Here is a 27,718-nt window from a genome sequence, read left to right as displayed (position 1 = left end):
ATCCCTGGAAAGAATATGCTAAGTCAAAGAGGCCAAACACAAAAAAAACACATAATAAATGTCAAGAATAGGCAAATACATAAAAATGGAAAGTAGATTAGTGGCTGTCAGGGGTTGGGAGTGGGGGTAGTGATTGCTAATGTACACAAGGTTTCTTTTGGGGGTGATAAAACGTCCTAAAATTACTGGTGATGATTTCACACCTTTGAATTTAATAAAAACCACCCAACTGTACATTTTTAAAGGGTGAATCTTATAACAATTTTATAAATTATAAACCACAAAGGAGTATATGCAAATCTTAAACTAGTTCATGTTACATGTGTTTTTGGATAAGAGAATGATGTATCAATTTATACAAAAAGGCATGGATTAAAACTAAGGTAGAACACTAAAAGTATTTCTTCTAAAGTCAATTAAGACAAGGATACCCATTATCACTCTTATTAAGATTATATGGGAACTTATAACCAATATGATTAGGTAAGATAATAAAATGCAAAATATAATTATTATTTGAAAGAATTAGACTTATTTATACATGATCTATCTAGGAAATCCAAAAGAATCAACTGAAAAATTACTATCAGTATGATTTCATAAACTGTGCTGGTACAAAATTAATATACTTGAAGACAAAAGCTTTTAAATCCCATTGATAAAAATACTTGAAAACTCTAACTGGGGTTAAAAAACACAAATAGGGGCGCCTGGGTGGCTCAGTCTGTTAAGCGTCTGACTCTTGGTTTCCTCTCAGGTCATGATCTTGTGGTTCATGGCTTCGAGCCCGACAGCAGGCTCTGCACTGACAGTGCGAAGCCTGCTTAGGATTCTCTCCCTCTCTCTCTCTGCCCCTCCCCCACTCACACTCACTCTCTCAAAAAAAATAAAGAAGATGTTTCCATTTAAAAAAACACAGATGGGGTGCCTGGGTGGCTCAGTCGGTTAAGTGTCCGACTTCGGCTCAGGTCATGATCTCGCAGGTTATGAGTTCGAGCCCCGCGTCGGGCTCTGTGCTGACAGCTCAGAGCCTGGAGCCTGCTTCAGATTCTGTGTCTCCCTCTCTCTCTGACCCTCCCCCATTCATGCTCTGTCTCTCTCTGTCTCAAAAAAATAAATAAATGTTAAAAAAAAAAAAAAAGAAACCAATCTTGCTCTTCAAATCTACAACTACATTGTCAGCTAATTTTTGACAGAACAGGAAAGGATATCCAATGGGAAAAAGATAGTCTTTTCAACAAATGGTGTTGAGAAAACTGGACAGCAACATCCAGAAGAATGAAACAGGACCACTTTCTTATGCCAAACCCAAAAAGAAATGCAAAATAGATAAAAGACCTAAATGTGAGACCTGAAATCACAAAAATCCTAAAGGACAACACAGGCAGTAGTACCTCTCTGACATGGGCCACAGCAACTTCTTTCTAGATATATCTTCTGAGGCAAGAGAAACAAAAGCAAAATTAAACTGTAGAGACTTCATCAAAATAAAAAGTTCTACACGGCAAAGGAAACAATCAGCAAAGCTAAAAGGCAACCCATGGAATGGGAGAAGATATCTGCAAGTGACATACTTAATAAAGGATTAGTATCCATAATATATAAAAAACTTATACAACTCAACACCCAAAAAACAAATAACCCAATTTAAAAATGAGTAGAAGACATGAAGACACTTTTCCAAAGATGACCCACAGATAGCCAACAGACCCATGAAAAGATGCTCAACATCATTCATCACCAGGAAAATACAAATCAACACCACAATGAGATAGCACCTCACACCTGTCAGAATGGCTAAAATCAATAACACAAGAAACAACAGGTACTGGTGACAACGTGGAGAAAGGGGAACCCTTCTGCACTGTTGGTGGGAATGCAAACTGGTATAGCCACTCTGGAAAACAGTATGGAGGTTCCTCAAAAAGTTAAAAACAGAACTACCCTATGATCCAGCAATCACATTCGTGAGTACTTACCCGAATACAAAAATACTAATTCAAAGGGATACATGTATTCCCATGTTTACAGCAGCATTATCTACAATAACCAAATTATGCAAACAGCTCAAGTATCCACTGACTGATGAATAAAGATGTGGTGAATATATATACAAAGGAATATTACTAAGTCATAAAAAAGAATGAAATCTTGACATTCGCAATGACATGAACAGAGCTAGAGAGTATATGCTGAGCAAAATAAGTCAGAGAAAGACAAATACCATATGATTTCATTCATATTTAAGAATTTAAGAAATGAAACAAATGGGGGGGTGGTGAGGCAAACAAGAAACAGACTCTTAACTATTCGACCAAACTAATGATTACCAAAGGGAAGGTGGGTGGAGGGGTGGGTTAAATAGGTGATTGGGGATTAAGGAGCACACTTGTTGTGATAAGCACTAGGTGTTGTATGGATTTGTATGGAAAATTACTGTATTATACACCTGAAATACTATATTCTATTATTTAACCAACCGGAATTTAAATAAAAACTTTTAAAAAATCTTGCTTTTCAGTATGATGAGTCAATAGTATCAATTTTCCCTTAATTAACCTCTACATTCAATCCAAATCCCAATACACTTCTGTTGTAAATCAGGTGACCTTATATATGTAGGTCTACTTTCAGACTACTCTATTCCACTGATCAATCTAGCTTTGTGCCCACTGTTTTAATCACTATAACTTTATAATAAACTTCGATATATAGTAGGGTAAGTCTTCCAACTTTTTATTCAAGATTGTCTTTGCTATCCCTGGCCCTTAACATTTCCATATAAATTTGAGAACTGGTATATCCAAAAAGAAAAAAAAAAAAAAAAGTCCTGTTGGTATTTTGATTGGAATTCCATCAAATCTCTACATATCATAACTGATGTCTTTATATAATATTGACACTTCTCATCCATAAACTCTGTTATTTCCCATTATTTTAATTCTTCATTAAGTTCTTAGTAAGGCATTTTACTAAAGATCTTAGTATGTTTTTATTTATAGTATTATTTATTTACTTTTGAGACAAAGAGAGAACACGAACAGGGGAGAGGCAGAGAGATACAGCAAGACAGAGAATCCCAACCAGGAGATTGACGGCACAGAGCCCAACGTGGGGCTCAAACTCACAAACCGTGAGATCACAACCTGAGCCGAAACCAAGAGTTAGACGCTTAACAGACTGAGCCACCCAGGTAGCCCAGTATGTTTTTATTTAAATTCCAGTTAACATACAGTGCAGTGTTAGTTTCAGGTGCACGATACAGTGATTCAACACTTCCATACAACACATGCTACTTCACCACAAGTGCACTCCTTAATCCCCATCATCTATTTAACCCATCCCCTCAGGTAACTATCAGTTTGTTCTCTACAGTTTAGAGTCTGTTTCTTGGTTTGCCTCTCTTTCTCTCTTTCCCCTTTGCTTATTTGTTTTGTTTCTTAAATTCCACTTATGAGTTAGATCATATGGTATCTGTCTTTGACGGACTTATTTCACTTAGCATAATACTCTCTAGCTCCATCCATGTCGTTGCAAATGGCAAGATTTCATTCTCTTTTTTTACAGCTGAGTGATAGGTACTGGCTTTTAAATTTGATTTTCAAATTGTTTATTGTTAGTATAGACAAATACAATTAATTTTTGCATATCGATCAATGCTCCCCAATTATAATGCAGTAAAATCAGAAATGTCCCACGATAAAACAGGGGAAAAAAGAATCCCATAAATTTGAAAACAAAGTTCTAAAAAATTCAGTGGGCAATAAGAAAATTATGAAAATCACAATATATTTAGAATTAAATAATAAAAATTAATTCACGTCAAAATCACAGCATCTGGTTATAGTTCAGAGGGAAATTTATAGTCTTAAAGGCATATAAGAGCACAGATTAAATATTAATGAGCTAAATCTTCAACTTAAAAATTTAAGATATCAGAATAAATGCAAATAAAATAGAGTGAAAGAAATATTAATCATATTGGCAGGAAGAGCAAGGATCAATAAAAGAACTATTTGGAAAGCCTTAATAATACAATCAAGTTACTGGTAGTACTGATCAGAAAGAAAAGAAATAAATGAAATTAATATTTTAAAGTCATTAGAGAAGCCTATATTTTATACCAATATATTGGAAAATGTGTATTTTTCTGGAATATTGTTCATTTTGTATAAATAAACAAAAAAAAGAAAAGCCAAAGTGACTTACCACCATGAAAGTATTACTATATTAAAAACCAAATCAGAAAAGACAAAGGTTTCACACATGAATTCTAACTTTCAAGAAACATAGTATCTCTATTAAATACAACTTGTTTCAAAAAAATAATTCATCTTATCAAGTTAGCATAACCTTGTTATCAAAACAAAACAAAGACTACATCAAAAAAGACAGGTACATGGCAATGACAAAGGGATGCCAATATCCAGGGAATCCAAAGACAGTTTAAAATAGGAAATCCATTAATGCAATTTATCACACCGATAGATGCGGCAAAGGCACTAAAAAAATCAACTCCCGTTCGTGACGAAAACTCTGAAATGGTAAGAAGATAAACTAATAAATAATAACTAGCCCGTCCAAAAACAAATCAATACGGTATGGTATTTGATGATAAAATATTAGAAGCACTCCATTAAAGTACCTAGACAAGGATGCCTGCTACCAATGCTTCCATTCAACACTGTGCTAAAGGCATCAGTCAATGCAGTTCCAAGAAAAATAAAAAAAAGAGACACGAGGCAGAAAAGTCATGGAAAAGAAGAAACAAAACCTTCATTATTCACATACAACTACTTAGAAAATATAAAAGAATTAGAAACTATCATTACTCACACATTTCAGTGAATCTAAAGATACTACCAACAAGAAGTTGCATCCTTGTTTTACATACAAAAAAAAAAAAAAAAAACAAAAAACCCTGACAAACTGATGCCGTACTTTGTTATTTAGAATGTTCAATTTAGATTGAGGCCATTCTTTTAGACTTAGACATATTTTATCAGATCCTGCACATACATAGAAAAGTAGAAGCAAAAAGAAATTGGTAGGGTATTCCTAAAACTTCACATTCAGGGTCCTACCATGGATTGCTCTTCTACTCAAAGCCAGTCAGTCTTTCTCAACAATAACGCCCTCTGTCAAAAAAGCGTTGGTGATACAGCACTTCTTAAAATGCTCCATTATTATCTATAGGATATTCTTTCCAGTCAGACATCCACTTCGCCATTTATTCTGCCTTCAGTTGTACTGTCTGGCATGAAATAACACCACAGGGTACACGCTCATTTAAGTGGGGACAAAATGAAGAGTCCTGACCAAGTATGTGCACGTGTAGGCAATAACAACTGCATCGGACGACTGCTCGAACAAGAGTGTTTATATGGTGATCTACATCTACTAAAAACCTATTTTGATTTCAGAAATGCTAAAATGTAGAGGGGAAAAGGGCATCTCATAATCTATAAAACATAGTAAGAGAGAAGATCAGCAAGGTCACATGATCAATACATTTAAGTCTGCAGTGTTCGCTATGCATTAGCAGTAACTAAATAAAAATATTAATTAGTAACAAAATCCTATTCACAATAAGAACTGTGTAGTATCTAGCAAAAAAAAAAAAATCAAAAGTTGTGCAAGAGTTTTATGAAAATCACCAGACCATGCTCAGATTCAAATCATCCCATTTCCACTACTTAGCATATATGTATCTATACATTTACTCTATAAATTTGATGGAACTACAAAAATCCAATAGTTTTTCACAGACATTGACAAACGGACCCAAAAATAAACAAAGGAAAGAGCTTTAAAATTTCTGAAGAAAAAGAACCTATTATAAAGAAAAAAGAAAAAAAGATTTAGTTATAAAGCTATCATTATTAAATCAGAGTGGCAGAGTCAAACAGACCAATGAAACCAGAAGAGACAAACGAAAAACGGATGTGTCTACATGAGACTACAATAAATCTCAGGAGTTTCATTACGAATCAGGGGACAGAAAGGCTCAACGAATCCATATTAAAAAGATAAAATTAGATTCCTACATCACACAATAGAGAAAAAAAATTCCAGAAGAATTAATGACCTAAATCTGAAAAGCACAGCATGGGTATGACTTCAGGGTAAGGGAACAATTTCTTACAGATACAAAAAACATAAGCCATAAACGAAAAAAAACCTGAGAAGACTACCTTCACCTTAGGAAGTCCTACACAAACAAGCTAAAAAAAAGCCACAGACTAGGAAATGGTATTTTCAGGATGCATAATTACAAATCATTAGTATTCAAAGTAGAAAAAGACTATCCATCAACCAAGGAGAAAAAGGAAACAATCCAATAGAAAAATGGACCAAAGATACGCACAAGCAAGTCACAGAATATTCAAATGCCCGATAAATACGGGGGGCAAAAAGCTCAGCCTCGATAGCAATCTAAGAAATGCAAAATGAAAACAGCAACGAGACACAATTTATACTCAACAGATTGGAAAAACTTGCAAAGGCTAATCTTTTGGCAGTAGTCTGGAGAAATACAGGCTCACACGCAGCTGGTGGGAGTGTCAGATGGAACACAATTTGATGATTAGGCAATTCCCAGTAAAGTTGACAAACGCACACTTTTGAATGTAGCAATTCTACATCTATAATCTCCAGAGAGAAGAACCCTGTATAAGGATGCTCACAGCAGCAACGTTTGAAACTGTACAAAACTACAAACGACATAAAGGCCCCTCCGTAAGAATAGATAAATAAAGCACAGTGTATTTATACATTGAAATATATGAACCAGACTGGTAGCTTTCAAACTTCTTGGTCTCAGGACCCTTTTTACACTCTTAAAAAATGAGGACCCCAAAGAGGTTTCCTTTATGGGGGTTCTAGCTATAGATATTTACATTAGAGATTAAATCTGAAATTTAAAAAATATTTATGAATTCATAAAAAATAACAAGCCAACGGTATATAAACATAACATTTAAAAATAGCTGTTTTTCAAAACCAAAAAATTAGTGAAGAGTAGCATTATTTTACATTTCTGCAAAGCTCTTTAAAATAGGCTTAATAGAGAACAGCTGGATTCCCATAACTGCTTCTGTGTTCAACCTATTATGACATCATGCGTCGTGCAGCCTCTGTACAGCACTTGTGCGGTGCACACAAGAACGCAGCCAGAACAATCTCAAGGATCCCTGGGAATTCCTACAGCACACTTTGAGAACTGCTGAACTAGATCCACGTACAAAATGGATAAACCTCAAAAACGGTGTTAAGTGAAAAAAAATCCATGAAATGACACACACAGTCTGATACCATTTATGTAAAGTTAAAACACAAAAAGCTATACCTGATACTGGGTTTGGTACATATATATCGGGACAATCGTTACTTCTGGCAAAGAAAAGACAGGAATGGGATGGACACTCTTTAAACGGATCTGTGAGATTTTCTTTCTTCAAACAAAAAAGTTACGAAGCAAATATGTAATAAAATATTTAAGATCTGTTAAATCTGAGTGACACTTGCTTTTCAGTAGTTCTGAAATTTTTCACAATTTAAAATTTTTAAATATATTTTTTTAAATCCTAATGGCTGTATATCCACTCCCCAGCTAGTTTTCCTTAAGTGTTTACACTTTAATAAATGTTACAAGATACCTGGATTTTTATAAAAAAGTTGTTTGGAAAAATAATCTGACAGGAATAAGAATAGACTGGCCATATTAACCGAACAGTTAAGGAGCGGGGGTTACCCAGCTCATGTGGTGTGCCTTAATATGTATACTCCTTGTGGTCAAGGGACACATGGACTAGATGCTTTAATACTTGAAAACTAATCAACTACAAAGTTTTCTGCACCCAATAACCGAGATAATTGTTTTTAGAGGCAATGACCATGTGCCAGGTACGGCTGGAGGAGAAGAATAAAAGAGAACCTATCTCTACATTCAGAGTTTAGGGAAAAAATGACAAAAATATAAACACACAGTTAAAATATAATAGCGTTAAGTAAATTTAATGCTAAATTAAAGATGTCCACACTGCTATATGAGCTAGAGAAGAATGAGCCGGGAGAAACGACAGTGCAATTAACAAAAAGCAAGCTAGACAGCAAGACTTGTTTGAAGGACTCTGGGCTAAGAAAAAGAAAGAAACAGAAGATTTTCTATAAACAGTCTAGACATCTACAATATACCAGATAAATCTGGTTTCAGCCACGTTGAGACAATAACATACCTGGGTAGGAGATGGTCAGCAGGCAACTGGAAATGCTAGATGAGAAACACGGTAAAGAACACTGAAAACAGGGGCGAAGATTCAAGAAAAAGGACAGAGGATCGACCTTGAGGGAAATCCCAAAACAGAACACAGAGAGAGCACAGACAGAGAATTTCTGAAACAAAGAACACTTTTATTTGATACACCCGATGACATGCTGTGTAAGTTTCTCAATTTCGGAAATAGTGGATTTAGGAATAAGTGCGATGAATAGAAATAAAAGCAATGGCGAAAGGAACAAGAAGACAAGCGAGGTTTTTTAACATGAGCAAACCTAGGAATGTTTCTAAGGAGAGGGAAAGGCACCAGCAGAGTTAGAGGGCAATGATGCAAGCGAGCAGCAGAATCACGGACAGAGCCCTGAGGACAGGCCTGAAGGAGGCCAATTCTTCCTGCAGCGAAAGAATGCGAGGAAAGCCTAGGTAGAGACAAGAGAAGAGCATGCAGTGGAAAGGAAGGAAACTCAGATGCTTAGATCAGACTGTTGTCTATCTTTCTGGTTTAAGTCAGAGATTAGATAATCTCTGCAGAGGCTGAGGGGTTTCAGGACGAGTTGAAGAGTTTAAGAATAAAAAAAGTCTTGAATCGCCAGTGTGCACAAACACAAATAACACAAGTCGTCAGTGACAACTACGATCCCAGATGGGGTTAAAGAGGAAGCATTTACAAAGAGCAACGTTGACAGAATTTTTTTTGTAATGCTCTGCGGGCACGTTTTTAAAAAAGGAACCTTGTACCTATCTGAAATATACACATAAATTAAAGACTAACACCTCATTTACCCAAAATGGTTGGGTAATAAGGTATTACACCAGTTTTCCAGATCATCAAGGTCTACCCTTTTAGGCAAAAACATTTTCTATTTAACAGTTTCCAATAGAAATCCTTCGGACCTACGTTATTATCTGTCTTTTTAACCATGCAACTTGAATCTCCTTAATCTTAACCATCCACTCATGCTGTCCTGGAACACCTACTGCTGCTGTACTGTGTGCGCAGCTACACAATTTTCTCTTTTTTAGAGCTCTTCCACGTCTTTCCCAGCTGTCCAGACATAAAGCAACCAATTCTTCTTCTAAGTTTATGTTTATCCTTACCACCTCAACAACCACAGCCCACTTGCTTAGCAACTTGCTTCTTGTTGGCCTCCTACAACGCACTGTTTCTCCAACTTTTCTAAACCATGGCCCCTTATGATAAACACCAGAATCTTCAGTTCCCTCCCGTCCTCTCACGGAGCATCACTGCTATGACCTCTTGCAGTCCAGGAAAAACAAAAAACTGAAATAACTTTCTAGTGAATACTTATGCTACCTACAGATTTATATCATAAAATTCTAGGAAACACATTCCGCACGTGTGCATCTAGGACAGTCAGATATTAATCAAAACATGAGAAGGCTTGGCTTAGCAAACAGTCCAAGTCCCATATCCAACAAAAGGGTAGTTACTCTCACCAAGGGGAAGAACAGGGGTTGCAAAAGGCCATCTGAAGGCTGCTGCCTTTTTAGTAATCTTTCCTCTAACCTAACTTTTCAAACCGACTTCTTAAAAAAATTACCATGAGAATACTTACAGGTTCATTGCTTACCTTCGTCAAGAAACCCAGAGCACTAGTGCTGCAATTCTCAACCCCGGTATGTGAAAAGTTAGAAACCTCTCACTCTTGTTTACTACAGAAATTGTAACTCAGAGCAAGAAGTTATTTGGAGCCAGAAGTGAGGACAGAAAAGAGGAGCAGCTGTTTAGTACAAACGGATCAGTTAAAAAGTAGCAAAACTGGCTGGCTTAACTTCTGAAGTCCGGATAATCATTCAGGCAGTGAGAACAATGATCCACTTGCTACTCTCATTATTTCCCAACCTGGAAAACTTTTCCTAGTCCAGTGGAGCCGCTAAGTGAACACAAAGCCCAGCTCAGGTGTGTCACCACCCTACCTGAGGGCTTTCCTGCCTCCCCTGTCATATAAGCCCCTCCACCTGGCAAGCAAGTCCTTCCACCTTTTCTAGCCGGGATTCCCACCACCCCCCCTACCTTCACCATCTACTCCTGCCAAAACTTCCCCCCTCCCCAAATTCTTGCTCTTTTGCGAAGAAACTTCACCCTTGAAATGCCCTTTCCCCACCCCCACCTGTGCCTAACAAAGTCCTACCCATCCTTAAGTAACCTCAATACGTCACCTACTTGAGGAACCCTTTCCTCATGCTCTAAACGGAAACCCTGCCTTCCTCTGGAACCCCAGTAATCGGTTGCACCTTTTACGCCAGCACTTCAGTGCATTTCACCTCGTCCCATCCGCCTCTGAACAACGAACTTCTTGCAGCCACCGTCTGCATTACAAGAACCTTTCTAATCTTTCTTATCACTCAGCAGCACAGTGCATCACTAACACTGGGTTCTGAGTTTACGGGGGAGTTGTGCAGTATGCAATCAAACGCCCTTTAAGGGACGAGATGCCACTTAAAATTTTTCAAATTAAATAAACTAACACACAGGACAAGCACATGAACGATACTGCACCAAGAAAATTTTAAAAACCTGTGTCCTTCTTGCTCCTCAAAAAAAGTTCACACCAACAGATCACTAATTGCTTAGACGCCCCCTGTGAAGAAAGTTGTTTTCAAATAAGCGAGTTGCAAAGACTCCTTAAGAAACTTATTCCTCCGTTTTCGTGCTGTGCAATTTACACTTTTCCCCCTACTGGATAAAACAGTTGTGAGAACTCATTTCCTATCAAATTTTATCTTTATTCCTTTATTCAGATACTCGAGAAAACATTTGAGCGTTGGAAAACAACCGCATCGAGGGCACCATGATAGCCACGTATGACATGGCGTGAAAATAAAATGTCGTGGAGTTCCATTTGCCGTAGTGAGCCCAGATGCCTGAGCTGCCACCCGTCCCGACGGCCCCCCGGGTGGCTACAGGAGGAGAAAGGCGCGGGGCCAGGAACGCTGAGGGACGAGATGGCCGCCTGCGGCAGCTCGGTTAAAATGCAGCGGAAGCAGCAACCAGTCACGGGGCTGCGGCAGGCAGGGCAGCAAGGTGGCGCTGCCGCCGAGCGCCTAGAGCCTGAGCGCCCATCATGGCGGCAAGGGCAATGGCCGCTGTGGGGAGCGAGCACGCCCCCTCCGCGCGCACACGCTGCCGTGCCGGGCCTCGGGGGCCCGTCACCGGAGCCGCCGCCGCCGCCGCCGCCGCCCGCTCTCCGACACCCCCTCACGGGCTGTAGCGGAATTTTCTCTTCAGACGCCGCCTTCAAGATGGCGGCTCCCCCTCCCGACAACCCCCTCAATCGTCCCCTGCAGCAGGCGCCGAGCCGCCGCCATCTTGTCCCCCGTCCCTCCCCCCCTCGCCGATATTTACATAGCGAAAATCGGCCCGGCCGGCCTGCGGCCTTCACCTCACGCCTGCAGCCTTCGCCTCCTTGCCAGGCCTCGCCCCCGCGCGGTGCCCCAGGCAGGCCGCGGCGCCGACCCGACGCCCCTCCGCCGCCTCCCGGGCCACCGGGCGACCCTCCCCCAACCTCCGCCCGTTCACGGAGCGCGCCTCCGCCGCCGCTCGGGGCAGCCGGGCTCCTCCCCGGGCCTAACTGCGGCCTCCTCGGGGCCTGCTCGGCGCCACGCGCCGCACCGCCCGGCCTAGCGCGGAAGGGCGCCTCGCGGGCCGCCGACCAGGCCGGGACCAGGCCGCTGCGCGCGCGCTAGGCCCCAAGGCCGCGGCGGCGCCCGGAACTCACCGGACGGGCGTGCGGGCGGTCGGCGACGGTGGCGGGTGCTGCAGGCCGGCCTTTCTCTGGAGCACTGGGCCGGGCTCCGGCTGGTGGGGCGGGCGGAGGGAGGGAGGAGGGGCCGAGCTCGGAGCTGACAAAAAGCGGCCCAGCTCCCCGGCACGGGCCCGCCGTCAGCACGTCACGTCACCGCCCGGGAGAGAGACCCAGGAAAATGCGGAAGGGTAGATAGGCCCCCTCCTCCGCCCGGTGTGTCCCCCTGGCGCCCCGGGTCGGCGCCGCTCACGCTCCGCGACCGGGGAGCCCAGTGGCCTCGCTGCGGCGGGGTCTCCGGCGGCCGGAGTCTCCGTGACAGCGCCCCCCTTCTTTCCACCTCCTCCGCGCTCCCGCCCGCCGCCGCTACACACGCGCCGCTGCCGCCGCCTCGGCCGTAAAGCCTGCGCGGGGCCGCGGTCCGCCGACCCCGCCGAGAGGCAGGCGGCCCGCACCCGACCCGGCCTAGCCGCCCCCCACCATCTCCCGCGGGCCTCGGCCGCCCCCCGGGCCCTCCCCGGGGACCTACCGCCTCTCCGCGCCCGTCTTGGCCGAGGCGCCTGCTCGAGTTGTTTGCAGGCCCTCAGACCCCCGCCCGCAGTAAATGTGTTTTCTTCATCCCTGTGGCTGGAGAAGATAAATTTAGCAACCCCCGCCGTCCCCTGCCTTCGCTTAAAAAAAAAAAAAAAAAAACTCTTTGAAATAAAATGAAAATAGGCTTGCCAGTCTAAATGGGTGTGTGGGCACGAGGAGGGGGAGAAGGGTTATCTCCAGCTACTACCAAGCCGTCTATTTTTTTTTTTTTTTTAAACAAGCATTCAGTCAAAGGACCTAGCTGGTGTTATTAGTTTGCGGGAAAAAAGGATGAGGAAAAGGGTTACCTTTTGAAACTGGTTTCGCACATTGCAATGAACAGGAATTTTTAATGTATATTTTCTATATATCTGTATTTCAGAGTTTGGGAGCCTATGAAATGTAAGTCTTGTGTAATTGTTTCATAAATAATGAGTTTTCCACAGTCTTAATATAGAGAGGTAGTAGAATTGGGTATGGATATTTTTTACAAACTACTTAAGCGCTTAAAGTTTAAAAAGATTTAGGAGAAAAAGAAAACTATATATTTGATTAAACAAGGGTTTATCAACTCCAAGAATGTCTATTTTGTGTTTTCATTAGTTTAAATTTTTATGCTCTTTCCATTCTGAACTTGGGACCCAAACTATGTTTACAAGTTACTAGTTAAACGTTAAACAGTGTAATCCTTACGTTAATCCAGAATGTGACATGTTTTCTTCAGTTCACTAAATGTTCGACAAAGAGATTTTTAAACAATAAAGAACACAAAAGTTATCAAACAAATAGCATATTGGTGTGAAGCCTCTTTAAATACAGAGGCCATGTATTTTAGGTTCCTGTCATAACTTTCTAAAACTCCCACAATGCAAGTTGTCCATTCCCTCAGACATTTTACCATTATAAAATCCTTTCAAGAAGAAAAAACAAAGGTATAATAACAATAAATCTCTTTGAGAACGTACTGGAAGGCAATTTTCCTCTCCAGGCTTTACCTTTGGTTTTTCTGAAGAGATAAAATATCCTTTCAAAAATGGTGAATGACAGCGTGTCTTCACCATTTATAGAAAATTGTATTAGGTTGTGATACAGACTGTATTCACAGAAAGGTAAATAAAACTAATATTTTTTCAAGTAAAAAAATGAGAAATATCTGTACACACTAATACAATTTCAAAAAAGGGTTGATAACCAGTGTTTAAGTACTTTCCAAGGGAGTCCATTAAATGCTATGGTATGTCAAGAATGGGGTCTCATCATCGTGAGAACAGCAGCATGAACACAAAAATCTAATGTCAGCATTCTTATTAGTTCTTCCATAATCACCATCAAATGCTTCTAAGAACGCCAGTATAAAGCACTTCAGAAAGGAGTATCAAGGAGGGTAAATAAAAAAGAGGTTTCCTCCATTTAAAAGTCCAGAAGTAGTTTAGGTCTTCAGACTTTTCAAGAGCCCTTTCAAACATAAGACACTGTTAACTTTGATGGGAAACAAGGAAAGACTGCCCTAGTTCTATTAATTATAGTAGATAAAACTTTACTGCAGTACAACAAATATTCTGTAGATGATTGTACAGATGAGCTCAACTCTTTTTGAGTTGTCAAAAAAGGGAAAGTAATTTGTACTTCAAATCCATTTATGGAAGGCCATAAAGATGTGTATGATAAAAATCATTTTCCTAGAAATACACTCAATATAAAACACTCATGATAAAGTGAAGGAGCAAAGAAGGTATAAGCAGCAGAGATCAGAAATTGTTCAATGTTATTATAACATATATAGTTTGTGGAAATGTTCACAATAAGACCCGCAGGACACCTAAGAGCACTGAAAGCATTTGGTAATCAAGCAGTGAGTGGTGAAGGACTTGACACCTTGCACTTGAATGACAGCCTATCTTGCACTGATACTTTTGTTCAATGTTTTGGTATTTGGGACCTATAGAATTCTGGACACAGGGAGTAAAAATACGTGGTGCTTGCCCTGGGGGAACTGCAAACAAGGAAGCTGTGTGTGGCAGAATAAAAACATTCTTAAGTGCTTTCATTTTCTCACTTAAATAAACACACAATAGAGGGAAATTTTATTTAGGTAGATGGAGAGCAGAATATTTCAAAGACGTATGCTGTGAATACAGAATAGATGGTTTCAACGCAGTCACATGGATTTTGGTTATGTGCTACAATTTATTTGTTCCTTCAGAGCTGTTAATGTATATCAGATAGTTAAAAGCATCTACTCAAGGTTTTGACAGTGTTTTAATAACTTAACTAAAATCCCTGACATGTTTATAGGTCCTGGAGCCAAAAATAATACAAGGCCTTTCAATCACTTTTCCCAAGAAAGATTAGTCGAAAAGAAGCCATTAAAAAAAAAGAAGAACAAGAAGAAAAGCTGTTGATTTTCACTCCACATCACTGACTGATAGAAATCCAAATAGGAAACAATAAATTATTGGCTTAGAAAATAGAGACCTTCTTGAATAAAGTTGTAGTAACTCATTATTTTATATCCCAAAGGTTGAAAAATATTTACTTTCCCCTAGAGAGGCCCTGGTTTTATTGAACCAAGCATGCCCTATAAAAATGAACCATTTATCTGATACTTGATACTTAAGTCATACTTATCTTAACATGAGCAAGTTGCATCACGTTGGAATTCAGCTGGCTATAATTAATGTCAAGTAAGAATTTTTAATCTGAGCCTTTAAGCCACACACCCTCTCCAAGGGAAATAATTTTAAAATAAACAGTGACTGACAATTAGGTGATTTTCAAACAGTATTTTTTTCACACAAGTCATTAGTTGAATAAGACATTGCTTAATTACTGAAAGTCACCAATAGCCAAATTCTCATGGATTATAAATCACAGAACACTGCAAACAAATTAGCTCCACTACAAAGGTGAAAATCAATATGTGAGGCCCAGAAACAATGACCCGTCTGGTGCCCAGACTGGAGCCTCGATATACAATTTTCCACTAAAGGAACCAAGGTTTCTGGGAGAAATGACTGATTCCTGGGCTGAATCAGAAAAGTACAAAGTGAACTAGGCATATCTCCTCATAACAGAAAGCAAGGAAAGAAAATGTCAGAGCTTACTAGGGGTGTGTCAAAAGTTCTCGGGGGGCCAATTTAAAGAGGCTCTAGTTGGCTAAAGATGAAAATATTTGAATGTCAAAATAATAACTGCTATAGGGGCACCTGGGTGGCTCAGTTGGTTAAGCATCCAAATCTTGGTTTCGGCTCAGGCCATGATCTCACGGTTTGTGAGTTCCAGCCCCATGTCGGGCTCTGTGCTGACAGTGCAGAGCCTGCTTAGGATTCTCTTTCTCTCTCTCTCTCTCTCTCTCTGTCTTTCTCTCTCTCTCTCTCTCTCTCTCTCAAAATAAATAAACTTTAAAAATTAAAAAAAAAAAGAATAACTGCTACGGAATGAAACACATCAAGTATGTTTGTGAGTTTATAATCAGACTTTAAAAATGATCAATTGCACAGCTTTGTGAATGCACTAGAAACTAGTGAACTATACAATTTAAAAGATTGAATTATATACCATGTGTATTATATTTTGAATTTTTAAAAATGATCACCTTTGGAGAGTGGTAGAGAACCAACTCATTGTTTTGCAAAAGTAAAGGGAAAGATGAAGCACTTATCCTAGATGAACTTTCCTCAGGCTAAACAAATAGCTGATAAAGGGAATTTTCTTTTAATAATTCTGCTAATATATGAAAAAGACTTGATGGAATTAGAATGTCACCATTTTGCAACCCCTAATGAATTCATGGATCTAGGCAATGACCATCAATGGCTGCTAACCAGAGTGACAACTAGACATATGCCTCATGACGAAAGTACACAAAGCCAGCACCTAAAAAAATCATACCTGAACCTGATCAACTCTTCAGTTCTAGTTGCCAGTTTATAGGTAATACAGGGAACAGAGAAACATATCGATGAAACCTCAGGGATGCAATCAACAAAATTCAGATGGTGAGAAACACTAGAGGACCTGCTTTCTTCAACAAATAAATTATAGCAAAAAATTTAAGAGGAAACCAGTAATAGATAATAAAAGACTTAAAAGAAATTATTAATGGGGGCATCTGGGTGGCTCAGTCGGTAAAGCGTCCGACTTCCGCTCGGGTCATGATCCGGTTTGTGAGTTCGAGTCTCGAGGCAGGCTCTGTGCTGACAGCTCAGAGCCTGGAGCCTACTTCAGATTCTGTGTCTCCCCTCTCTCTGCCCCTCCCATGCTCACGCTGTGTCTGTCTCTGTCTCGCAATAATAAATAAATGTTAAAAAAAATTTTTTTAATAAAAAAATTATTAATGAAATGTACTGTATGAACTTTATTTCAATCTTGATTCAAACAAACGAGTGTACAAAAATGATGAGACGATTAGAGAAATGTGAACACTGGATTATTGTCAATGTGAACTGGATATATACTGATATAAACAAATTACGTTAGGTGTAATGATGATGTGATTATATCTTCAAAAGGGTCCTTACCTTTTAGAGATAAATTATCAAAATATTTACAGATAATATGATATGCTACTGAGGAAAGACCTATACTCTGAAAACTATAAAGCACTGATAAAAGAAACTGAAGATGTCACAAATGGAAAGATATATTGTGCTTATGGACTGGCAGAATTAATACTGTTCAAAAGTCCATACTACCCAAAGCAATGGGTAGTATGGGATTCAATGCAAGCTCTATCAAAATACCAAAGCATTCTTCATGGAACTAGAACAAATAATCCTAAAATTCGTATAAAACTACAAAAGATTCTGAATAGCCAACGCAATTTTGAGAAAGAGGAACAAAGCTGGAAGTATCACCATCTCAGACTTCAAACTATACCACAAAGCTACAGTAATCAAAATCAAAACAGTACAGTACTGGCACAAAAAAAAAGACACATAGATCAGTGGAACAGGAGAGAGAGCCCACAAATAAACCATTCTTATAAGGTCAATTAACCTAAGACAAACGAGGCAAGCATATAAAATGAGGAAAAGAAAATCTCTTCAATAAACGGTGCTGGGGAAAATGAATAGCTACATGCAAAAGAATGAACTGGACCACATTTTTATGCCATACACAAAAATAAACTCAAAATAGACCAAAGACTGGGGCGCCTGGGTAGCTCAGTTGGTTGAGCATCCAACTTTGGCTCAGGTCACGAACTCGTGGTTCATGAGTTCAAGCCCCACGTCAGGCTCTGTGCTGACAGCTCAGAGGCCTGGAGCCTGCTTCGGATTCTGTGTCTCCCTCTCTCTCTGCCCTTCCGCTGCTCATGCTCTCTCTCTCCCTCCCTCAAAAAATAAACATAAAAAAAATTTTTTTTTAATGGACCAAAGACTTAAACATGAGACCTAAAATGATAAAACTCCTAAAAGAAAATATAGGCAAAAATCTCTTTCACATCAGCCTTCTCAAAATATTTATAGATATGTCTCCTGAGGCAAGGGAAGCATAAGCAAAAATAAACTCTTGGGACTACAACAAAATAAGATTTTGCACAGCAAAGAAAACCTTCAACAAAATAAAAAGGCAACAGAATGAATGGGAGAAAATATTTGATATTTGATATATCTGATAAAGAGTTAATATCAGGGGCGCCTGGATGGCTCAGTCGGTTAAGCGGCCGACTTCGGCTCAGGTCACGATCTCGCGGTCTGTGAGTTCGAGCCCCGCGTCAGGCTCTGTGCTGACAGCTCAGAGCCTGGAGCCTGTTTCAGATTCTGTGTCTCCCTCTCTCTGACCCTCCCCCATTCGTGCTCTGTCTCTCTCTGTCTCAAAAATAAATAAATGTTAAAAAAAATATTTAAAAAAAGAGTTAATATCAAAATATATAAAGAACTTATACAACTTAACACCAAAAAACAAACAAACAAAAAGCAACCAAACAATGTGATTTAAAAAGGGGCAGAGAAACTGAGCACACATTTTTCCAAAGAAGACATACAGATGGCCAGCAGCCGCATGAAAAGATGCTTCACATCACTAATCATCAGAGAAATGCAAATTAAAACACAATGAGATACCTTATATCTGTCAGAATGGCTAGTATCAAAGAGACAAGAAACGACAAATATTGGTGAGGATGTGGAGAGAAGGGAACCCTTTTGTGCCCTGTTGGTGGGAATGTGAATTAGTGCAACCACCGTGGCAAACAGTATGGAGGTTTCCCCAAAAATTAAAAATAGAAATACCATATGATCCAGTAATTCTACTTCTGGGTACTTACCAAAAGAAAACAAAGATACTAATTTGCAAAGATATATGCACCTCTATATTTATTGCAGCATTATCTTCTTTAATTTTTAAAAAACATTTCCTTTATTCAAAAAAAATTTTTTAATGTTTATTTTTGAGAGAGAGAGAGAGAGAGACCACAAGCATGCATGAGCAGGGGAGGGGAGGGGCAGAGAGAGAGGGAGACAGAGGATCAGAAGTGAGCTCTGCTCTGATAGCACAGAGCCCAACACAGGGCTCAAACCCACCAACCCTGAGATCATGACCTGAGGCACAGTCAGACGCTTAACTGACTGAGCCAACAGGCGCCCCTATTTATTTTTTTAAGTAAGTTCTGTGCTCAACATGGGACTTGAACTCACGACCCCAAGATCAAGAGTCGCATGTTCCACCGACTGAGTCAGCCAGGCGTCCCTGCAACATTATTTATAATAGTCAAGAGATGGACTCAACCTAAGTGTCAATTGATAGATGAAAGGATGAAGAAGATGTGGGAATGGAATGGAATATTACGCAGCCATACAAAAGAATGAGCGCTTACCACTGCAGCAACAAGGACGGACCTAGAGGCTATTGTGTTAAGTGAAATGAGTCAGACAGAGAAAAATAAATACTGTATGATTTCATTTATATGTGGAATCTAAAAAACAAAACAAATGAATAAATAAGCAGTCAGAAAACAGAAAGAGACTCATAAATAACAGAGAACAAACTAGTAGTTGCCAGAGAGGAGGTGGGTGGGGGCATGGGTGTGATAGGTGAAGGAGATTAAGAGGCAAAACTTCCAGTTATAAAATAAGTCACAAAGATGAAAAGTACAGCATAGGGAATATAGTCAATAATCCTGTAATAACATGGAAAGGTGACAGATGGTGATTACACTTATTGTGGTGAGCATTTGATAATGTACAAACTTGTCGAATCACTATGTTGTACACCTAAAACTAATGTAATATTGTGTGTCAATTGTACTTCGATAAAATGATATGCATTATTCTCTTTGTGTATATACTTGACATTTTCTGTAGCGAGTTAAAAAAAAAATATGGGACGCCTGGGTGCCTCGGTTGGATAAGCATCCGACTTCGGCTCAGGTCATGATCTCACGGTTCATGAGTTCGAGCCCCGCCTCGGGCTCTGTGCTGACAGCTCAGAGCCTGGAGCCTGCTTCAGATTCTGTGTCTCCCTCTCTCTCTGCCCCTCCCCTGCTCGAGCTCTGCCTCTATCTCAAAAATAAAATAAAGATTTAAAATTAATCGATTAATTAAAAAAAAATAAACATACAAAGAAAAAATTACCTTCACATTTCAAAGAATCTTTGGAGCGGGGCAAGTATTACAGATACTTGTTGCTTCCCTTGTTGCTTTTCTGTGGACCTTATAACAGCACTTATTTTTAAAAACCATCAGCATAATTAAACAATGAAATCAACTAAACCACATATGATTAAGAAAACAGCCCTGGTTTTCAAACTTGCAAGCAGTATCTTGCTAAAGATGTGGGCTGCTGGCTCTCAATTCCTAGAAATTCTAATTTTTAGTAGGTATCGTATAGGGCTGAGGAATCTGCAGTTTAACCAGGAGCCTGGGTGATACATAGACAATTGGGCCACACACCAATATACTTTAAGAAACATTAGTACCTCTGGTAAATGCCTCTTTGCCCACATTTATAAGAGTTTTTCTTGGATTATAAAGAAGTAAAATTGCTGGATATGGCACATTTTCAATATTACTATCCAAAATGAATGTACTAATACATATTGCTTCCAGTAGGAGGAGAGAATTCCCAATTCCCCGTTTCTTAGCCAACTCTTGATGTGCTCATACTTTCTAGTTTTTGCCAAGAACATAACTACCTTACAGAATGATCTTTCAGTTAGCAACATTTGCTAAAGCAGCTCTTGAAAAATCTGCCACATTTTGAACAAAGGCTCCTTTTCAATGACATAATGACTTTTCACCCCAAAATTCGTTAACTAAATATGCTAAAAGAAGTGATAATTCAACATTACAGTTTAAGGCAAAAGTATTCTCACCAATTACAAGACATAAGAATTCCTCAGCAGAGAATCTCATATGGAACAAATTTGAATTGTGCTCTATGTTTACATGAACCACAAATGTTTTTTGCTTGTTTTTGAACACAGACATCAAGCAAATAGAAACAAACATCCCAAATTGAGAACAAAACAGGAAGAAGCAGCTGGCAGAAATGTGGAAAGTTTCATAACTCTTGAAAAGGTGAAGGGAGCCGAGGACACGGCAGGAATGTGACGGAATAAAATTAAGGTTGCAATGAAGTGTGAATTGTGCACGTAAGACTCAGGCGATGGGCAACGGAGTCCCCAGTTTATGGTCATGAAACTCCACATGAAAATGCAGTAAGAAGTAGTCAGAGCCTGACATGATCTGGTCTGGTGAGGAGTTGGGAAGGTTTTCCCCGTAAAGAAAGACCCCGTGAGTAGCCAGAAAACAAACGGATTATGAATCAAAGGGTTACCGAGTCCCGTGCTCTGGAGCACAGCCTCTGCAACTTTAAGGCGCACACAACCCCCACCCCGCACCCCCCCCCAGCCCCCACCACCGGGGGCGTCGTGAACGTGCTGTTCCGCTGCAGCAGCGGGGCCAGGACCTCCCGGAGGCTCTGCATTTCCAGCAAGCCCCTAGGCCGGGCCTCTGGGCTGAGCAGCGGGGGTTCCTGGGATCGCCCGCGCGGTCGGTGGCTCCTCGCGCTGACCGCTCAAGCGTGTCGCTGAGAAGTCGTGTGCCGCTGCCAGAAGGACAGTGGGCCGGGCGAGGGGCAGAAACTCATTCCCTAAGCGGCCGGGCCGGGGGCGGCCGGTGCCTTGTAGGCCCTTCCAGGGCCTCAGGGCCCAGGAGGCTGGGAGGAAGCCCTCCGGAGATCAATACCGGCACCCACGTCCCCGCCCCCGGGAACTCAACGTTCGGAGGTGGGGAGGGATGGTAGAGACGGGGAACACAGACCGTCGCCCACAGGCAGGTGCTCGCCGCTCCTAGCCAAGAGGCGCAATAACGAAAGCTCGTCGGGGAACCAAGGTTTTCCTAAGCTTGGGGAAGATCTCTCTCTCTCTCTCTCTCTCTCTCTCTCTCTCTCTCTCTCTCTCTGTGCAGGCTGAAAGAGCTCCCCGCACTTCGGGGAAAATCACCTACCCACGCACAGACACAGTTGGCAACAATCTGTAACCACAACTTGGAACTACAAAAAGCCCCGCAACCACTGAGGCGGGAGGAAACCGTCGTTCGCTGAGGGCTCAGCCCGTGTTCTGCACGCTACTCGCGGCTCTACTGAATTCTCTCCCCTAAACCTCACGGCTTCCAACCAAGCCGCGCGCGGCGCCCGCCTTGACGTCGACTGGCCTCGGGAACCCTGAGCGAGTCTGGCGGGAGCCCTGTGCGCTCCAGCCGCCTCCGCTGTCCTCCAGCCCTTGCCGGAGCAGACGGGCGCCTCTGGGCTCCCCGCGGCCCAGTCACCCTGGACGAAAGAGAGTGTGTCTTCGGTCTCGCCGCGGAACCGCTCGCTCGGTTGTCTCTCTGCCGCGTGCGTGCCCTCGGGTCGGTGGCGGAGGCCGAGAGGCCGGAGTGAGATGACTGGCCAGAGGCTGAGGCCGCTACGGTTAGAAGCCCTGGCAGAATGAAAAGGTCGGAGTGAGGGAAAACGAGCCGATGGAAGGGAGGAAGGATGGCTTGGCCAGCATGTGCAAAGGGCCCAAGGCGGGGAGGCCTAGGACTTGCCCCGCTTTACACACGATGCGGGCAAGGACTGCAGAGGTCAAGTAACTTGCCCAGAGTCACACATCCAGAGCTCTCCACCGCTAGGCTAGAAGGCAACAAAGTCAGTTTGATGTCAGGCTTCTCTGCAACATCAGTCTTCGGAAGAAAATGGACCAACAGCTAGGGTTTTTAGAGAACAGGGTTATACCGGAGGATTCCTACTCGCGGCCAAATGGTCTTTTGCAGTAATGGCTGGCAAATCCTAAGCACACACTGGCAGGCACTCTTCTAAGTTTTAAGAGGGCCTCTGCATTACTACACCTGATCTGCCAGAGGGGATGATGACACATGTTGCAAGAGGGTAACTGGGTAGGGATAGTGGCCCGTACCCTTCTTACCGTTCTTCTCTGGATATGGAACCTCTGCCCTGTGAGCAAGCTGGAGCGGGAGTGATCAGGTCCCAGGACTAGGGCCAGCGGCGCATGCAATAGAACTTCTGTCCCACAGTGGAGGCTGGACAGGGGATGGAATCTCTCTAATTCTCCTTAAACCTACCTGGATATATAGGTTCTGCAACACCGTTGGAGGTGATGAGAGATGCTGGTGGCCCGCCTTTCCTGGAGGGAAACCGTAGTCCTAGATTGGGAGCTGGGAGGAAATGGAGCCCCATCTTTTTGGCTGCATCTTACAAAAGTAGACATTCCATCACATTGATCTGGGAAGTAGGAAACAGTTTGTGGCACAAATGTCACAGACTCCCAATTAAGTAACAAGTTCATTGCTGAAGTTTTACTAGTAGTAGATTTTCTTGGATAAATGTTTCTCTATTTGCCATATGTGCTTAGGACAATTCCAGAGACTTTAAATGGTTGAGTTTTTTAAACAATTTTCACCAGTTAAATGGTTGTTTCACTGGGGAAAGTGTCCACCAACCTCACCCCCCCCCCCCACCGTTGTGGAAGTCTGGACCTCAATCAGGTTTTTTTTTAAGGTGCAAAATAAGTTTATTTGATAGTATTATATAAACTCATGAGTCAAACACATTCCATGTGTGTCAATCCACTGCCGTTTTTAAATTTTATTTAAATTTTATTTTTTTAATTTTTTAATGTTTCTTTATTTTTGAGAGAGAGAGAGAGAGAGAGAGAGAGAGAGAGGAGAGATGGAGTGTGATCAGGGGAGAAGGAGACAGAGAGGGAGACACAGAATCTGAAGCAGGCTCTAGGCTCTGAGCTGTCAGCACAGAGCCTGGCACAGGGCTCGAACTCATGAACTGCAAGGTCATGACTTGAGCTGAAGTGAGATGCTTAACCAACTGAGCCACCCAGGTGCCCTTATTTTTATTAGACAGAGAGAGAGAGAGAGAGAGCAAGCAGGGGAGAGGGGCAGAGGGAAAGAGAGAGAGAGAGAGACAGAGAATTTTAAGCAGCTCTAAGCTCAGCGCAGAGTCTGACATGAGGCTCAATCCCACGACCCTGGGATCATGACCTGAGCTAAAATCAAAAGTTGGATGCTTGGGGCACCTAGGTGGCTCAGTTGGTTGAAAGTCCGACTTCAGCTCAGGTCGTGATCTCAAAGTTTGTGAGTTTGAGCCCCACATCGGGCTCACTGCTGTCAGCCTGTCGGCGCTGAGCCTGCTTCAGATCTTCTGTCCCCCTCTCTCTGCCCCTCCCCTGCTTGTGCTCTCCCCCCAAATAAATGAATATTAAAAAAAAAGAGTTGGATGCTCAACCAACTGAGCCACCCAGATGCCCCCCCCACACACTGCAATTACTTTTATTGATGCTCAAATTATCCTATGACTAGGGGGAACTTCTTTATTTTTTTTAATTTTTTTTTCTATTTTTTTTTCAATATATGAAGTTTATTGTCAAATTGGTTTCTATACAACACCCAGTGCTCATCCCAAAAGGTGCCCTCCTCAATACCCATCACCCACCCTCCCCTCCCTCCCACCCCCCATCAACCCTCAGTTTGTTCTCAGTTTTTAAGAGTCTCTTATGCTTTGGCTCTCTTCCACTCTAACCTCTTTTTTTTTTTCCTTCCCCTCCCCCGTGGGTTTCTGTTAAGTTTCTCAGGATCCACATAAAAGTGAAACCATATGGTATCTGTCTTTCTCTGTATGGCTTATTTCACTTAGCATCACACTCTCCAGTTCCATCCATGTTGCTACAAAGGGCCATATTTCATTCCTTCTCACTGCCACCTAGTACTCCATTGTGTATATAAACCACAATTTCTTTATCCATTCATCAGTTGATGGACATTTAGGCTCTTTCCATAATTTGGCTATTGTCGAGAGTGCTGCTATAAACATTGGGGTACAAGTGCCCCTATGCATCAGTACTCCTGTATCCCTTGGGTAAATTCCTAGCAGTGCTATTGCTGGGTCATAGGGTAGGTCTATTTTTAATTTTTTGAGGAACCTCCACACTGTTTTCCAGAGTGGCTGCACCAATTTGCATTCCCACCAACAGTGCAAGAGGGTTCAGGGGAAACTTCTTTAAGTTGGCTCCTGAGTCCTTTTGATATGACCCTAACAGTTGTTGACAGCTTTCTTACTGTCAAAATACTGTGTACTTTCTGTTCACTTTGGCAGTACAAATACTAAAATTGGAATGATACAGGGATAAACATGGCCCCTGTGCAATGATGACACACAAATTCATGAAGCATTCCATATTTTTACAAACCATGATTTCAGTCATAAGTCGAACCTAAAAAACAAAACAAATGAACAAAGAAAAAAAGAGAGACAAGCCAAAACATGGACTTTTAACTATAGAGAACAAATTGATGGTTACTAGAGGGGAGGTGGCTGAGGGGATGGGTTAAATAGGTGAAGGGGATTAAGAATACACTTATTTTGAGAGCACCTGGGCGCCCCAGTCAGTTAAGCATCCAGCTCTGGATTTCGGCTCAGGTCATGATCTCACTGAGCATCAGGCTCCGTGCTGGGTGTGGAGCCTGCTTGGGACTCTCCCTCTCTCCCCTTCTCCCTCTCCCTCTCCTTCTCTCTCTCCCTCTCTCTCTCTCTCTCTCTCTCTCTCTCCCTCCCTCTGCTGCTCCCCAGCTCATGCACATGCTCACTCATGCACACACTCTTTCTCTCTCACGCACAAAAAAAGAGTACACTTATTTTGGTGAGCACTGAGTAATGTACAGAATTGTTGCATCACTATATTGTACACTTGAAACTAATATAACTGTATGTTAACTATACTGGAATTAAAATACAGTTCATACATACAGTTCAAAATACATACATACATACTGTGTACATTACCCACAGAATGCTTTTGAAAAACTGAAAAGTCACACTTACCAGTATCAAAAGGAGTATATATGGCTTCCAAAGAAATGAAGAAGATAAAAGCAAACACTCAAAAGGGAAAAAGAAATTTAAAATTCATAAAAAAAATTTAAAAATAAGGAAACATTAAAAATAGCATAAATATATGACATTTATAATAAAAAATGTATTAGTGATCATGATAAATATAATAGAATCTACTCCCCTATTAAAAATTAAAATTCAGGGGCGCCTGGGTGGCTCAGTCAGTTAAGCATCCGACTTTGGCTCATGTCATGATCTGACAGTTCATGAGTTCAAGCTTCACATCAGGCTCTGTGCTGACAGCTTGGAGCCTGGAGCCTTCTTCGGATTCTGTGTCTCCCTCTCTCTCTGCCCCTCCCCCACTTGCACTCTGTCTCTCTCTGAGTCTCAAAAGTAAATAAAATGTTTAAAAAATATTTTTTAATTAAGATTCATGGGGTGATTGGCAACTCAGTCAGTAGAGCATGTGACTGTTGATCTTGGGGTTGTAAGTTTGAGTCTCATGTTGGGTGTAGAGATTATTTAAAAGTAAAATCTTGGGGCACCTGGGTGGCTCAGTCGGTTAGGCATACAACTTCAGCTCAGGTCATGATCTCGCGGTACATGGGTTGGAGCCCCATGTCGGACTCTATGCTGACAGCTCAGAGCCTGGGGGCTGCTTCAGATTCTGTGTCTCCCTCTCTCTCTGCCCCTCCCCTGCTCTCATTCTGTCTCTCTCTCAAAAAATAAATAATGAACATTAAAAACAATTTTAAGTAAAATCTTAAAAAATAAAAAGATAAAAATAAATAAAAATTAGTATTCACAAATTGGATTAAGAATTCTATTTTATGTTATTTAAATGAAACACAAAATGAAACAAAAATAGTAATGTAAAGAAAGGGGAAATATAGAAAAGAAATGCAAATTTAGAGGAATCAAAGATGTACTTACATTAGTACAATTTGACATTAAAAAAATGACCTTGAGGAGCGCATTGGTGGCTCAGCTGGTTAAGTGTCCAACTCTTGATTTAGGCTCAGGTCATGATCTCGCAGTTCATGAGTCTGAGCCCCACACCGAGCTCTGCGCTGCCAGTGTGGAGCCTGCTTGGGATTCTGTCTCCTCTCTCTCTGCCCCTCTCCTGCTCATGCTCTCTTTCTCTCTCTAAAATAAATAAACTTAAAAAAATAAATAAAATAAAATTACACTGAAATTTATAAAGCCAAAATATGAAGAAGGATAGAGACTCACTTAACAATATGATTAATAAGTCTCATTTTAATAGATTCCTGGAGAGACACATGTATTGAATAGTAGATGATATACTGTTTTTGTTTCCTAGTGCCCATGCAGCATTCGTAAAAACTTGAATATATAGTTATACTAACAGTGGCATGTAAGCAGAGTTCAATTGCTAAAGAAGATTCACAGGACCCAAAGTGACAAGGCTTACAAATGTAAAAAGTTTATTACAGGGGAAGGACATGTTACAGCAAGAGCACAGAAGTCAGACTATACATCCCAGCATATGGCTCACAGCAGGGCCTGGTGAGGCCAGGTGCAGTCTCCTATGGTCTTCTTGTGGTCCTACCAAACTGCATTCATCTCATATCTTCCCTGCCCCAACCCTAGAATCAGCCATTTCTTTAAGGAGCCCTGAATTCTTTTATCGGAGAATGGTATTTAGAAACAAAGATCTGGGGGCTAGGTGTGCTCATTGCTGCTGGCACGTCACTGATTCCAGACCACTGCAGAAGCCAGAGCCAGAGCCAGA

The 27,718-nt window shown here is 41.3% G+C and overlaps 2 protein-coding genes and 1 non-coding gene across 7 annotated transcripts in view; 2 read left to right on the top strand and 1 right to left on the bottom strand.

Moving 5' to 3' along the window:
* The window catches only part of ZFX (zinc finger protein X-linked), a 54,919-nt gene extending 42,277 nt beyond the window's left edge, over positions 1–12,642 (bottom strand). For 2 of the 5 annotated variants that reach the window (XM_042973712.1, XM_042973715.1), the window contains exon 1: positions 12,019–12,384. The gene's annotated coding sequence lies outside the window, so the exon portion shown is untranslated. Of the gene's footprint in view, positions 1–9,870; positions 10,210–12,018; positions 12,385–12,571 lie in introns of those variants that run through there. The other 3 variants (XM_042973714.1, XM_042973718.1, XM_042973717.1) reach the window with 3 other exon arrangements.
* Positions 11,126–11,986, top strand: LOC122235254 (basic salivary proline-rich protein 3-like). The gene has a single exon (XM_042973931.1). It carries the CDS (start codon positions 11,126–11,128, stop codon positions 11,984–11,986), a length of 861 nt encoding a protein of 286 aa, XP_042829865.1.
* Positions 12,643–25,210: 12,568 nt separating the features above from the next.
* LOC122235576 lies at positions 25,211–25,312 on the top strand. Its single transcript, XR_006213628.1, has one exon. It is a non-coding gene; the product is annotated as a U6 spliceosomal RNA (small nuclear RNA).
* Positions 25,313–27,718: the final 2,406 nt, after the last annotated feature.

The sequence above is a fragment of the Panthera tigris genome, chromosome X, assembly GCF_018350195.1.
Source record: "Panthera tigris isolate Pti1 chromosome X, P.tigris_Pti1_mat1.1, whole genome shotgun sequence".
Classification (NCBI taxonomy): domain Eukaryota; kingdom Metazoa; phylum Chordata; class Mammalia; order Carnivora; family Felidae; genus Panthera; species Panthera tigris.
This window is presented reverse-complemented; position numbering and strand designations above follow the sequence as displayed.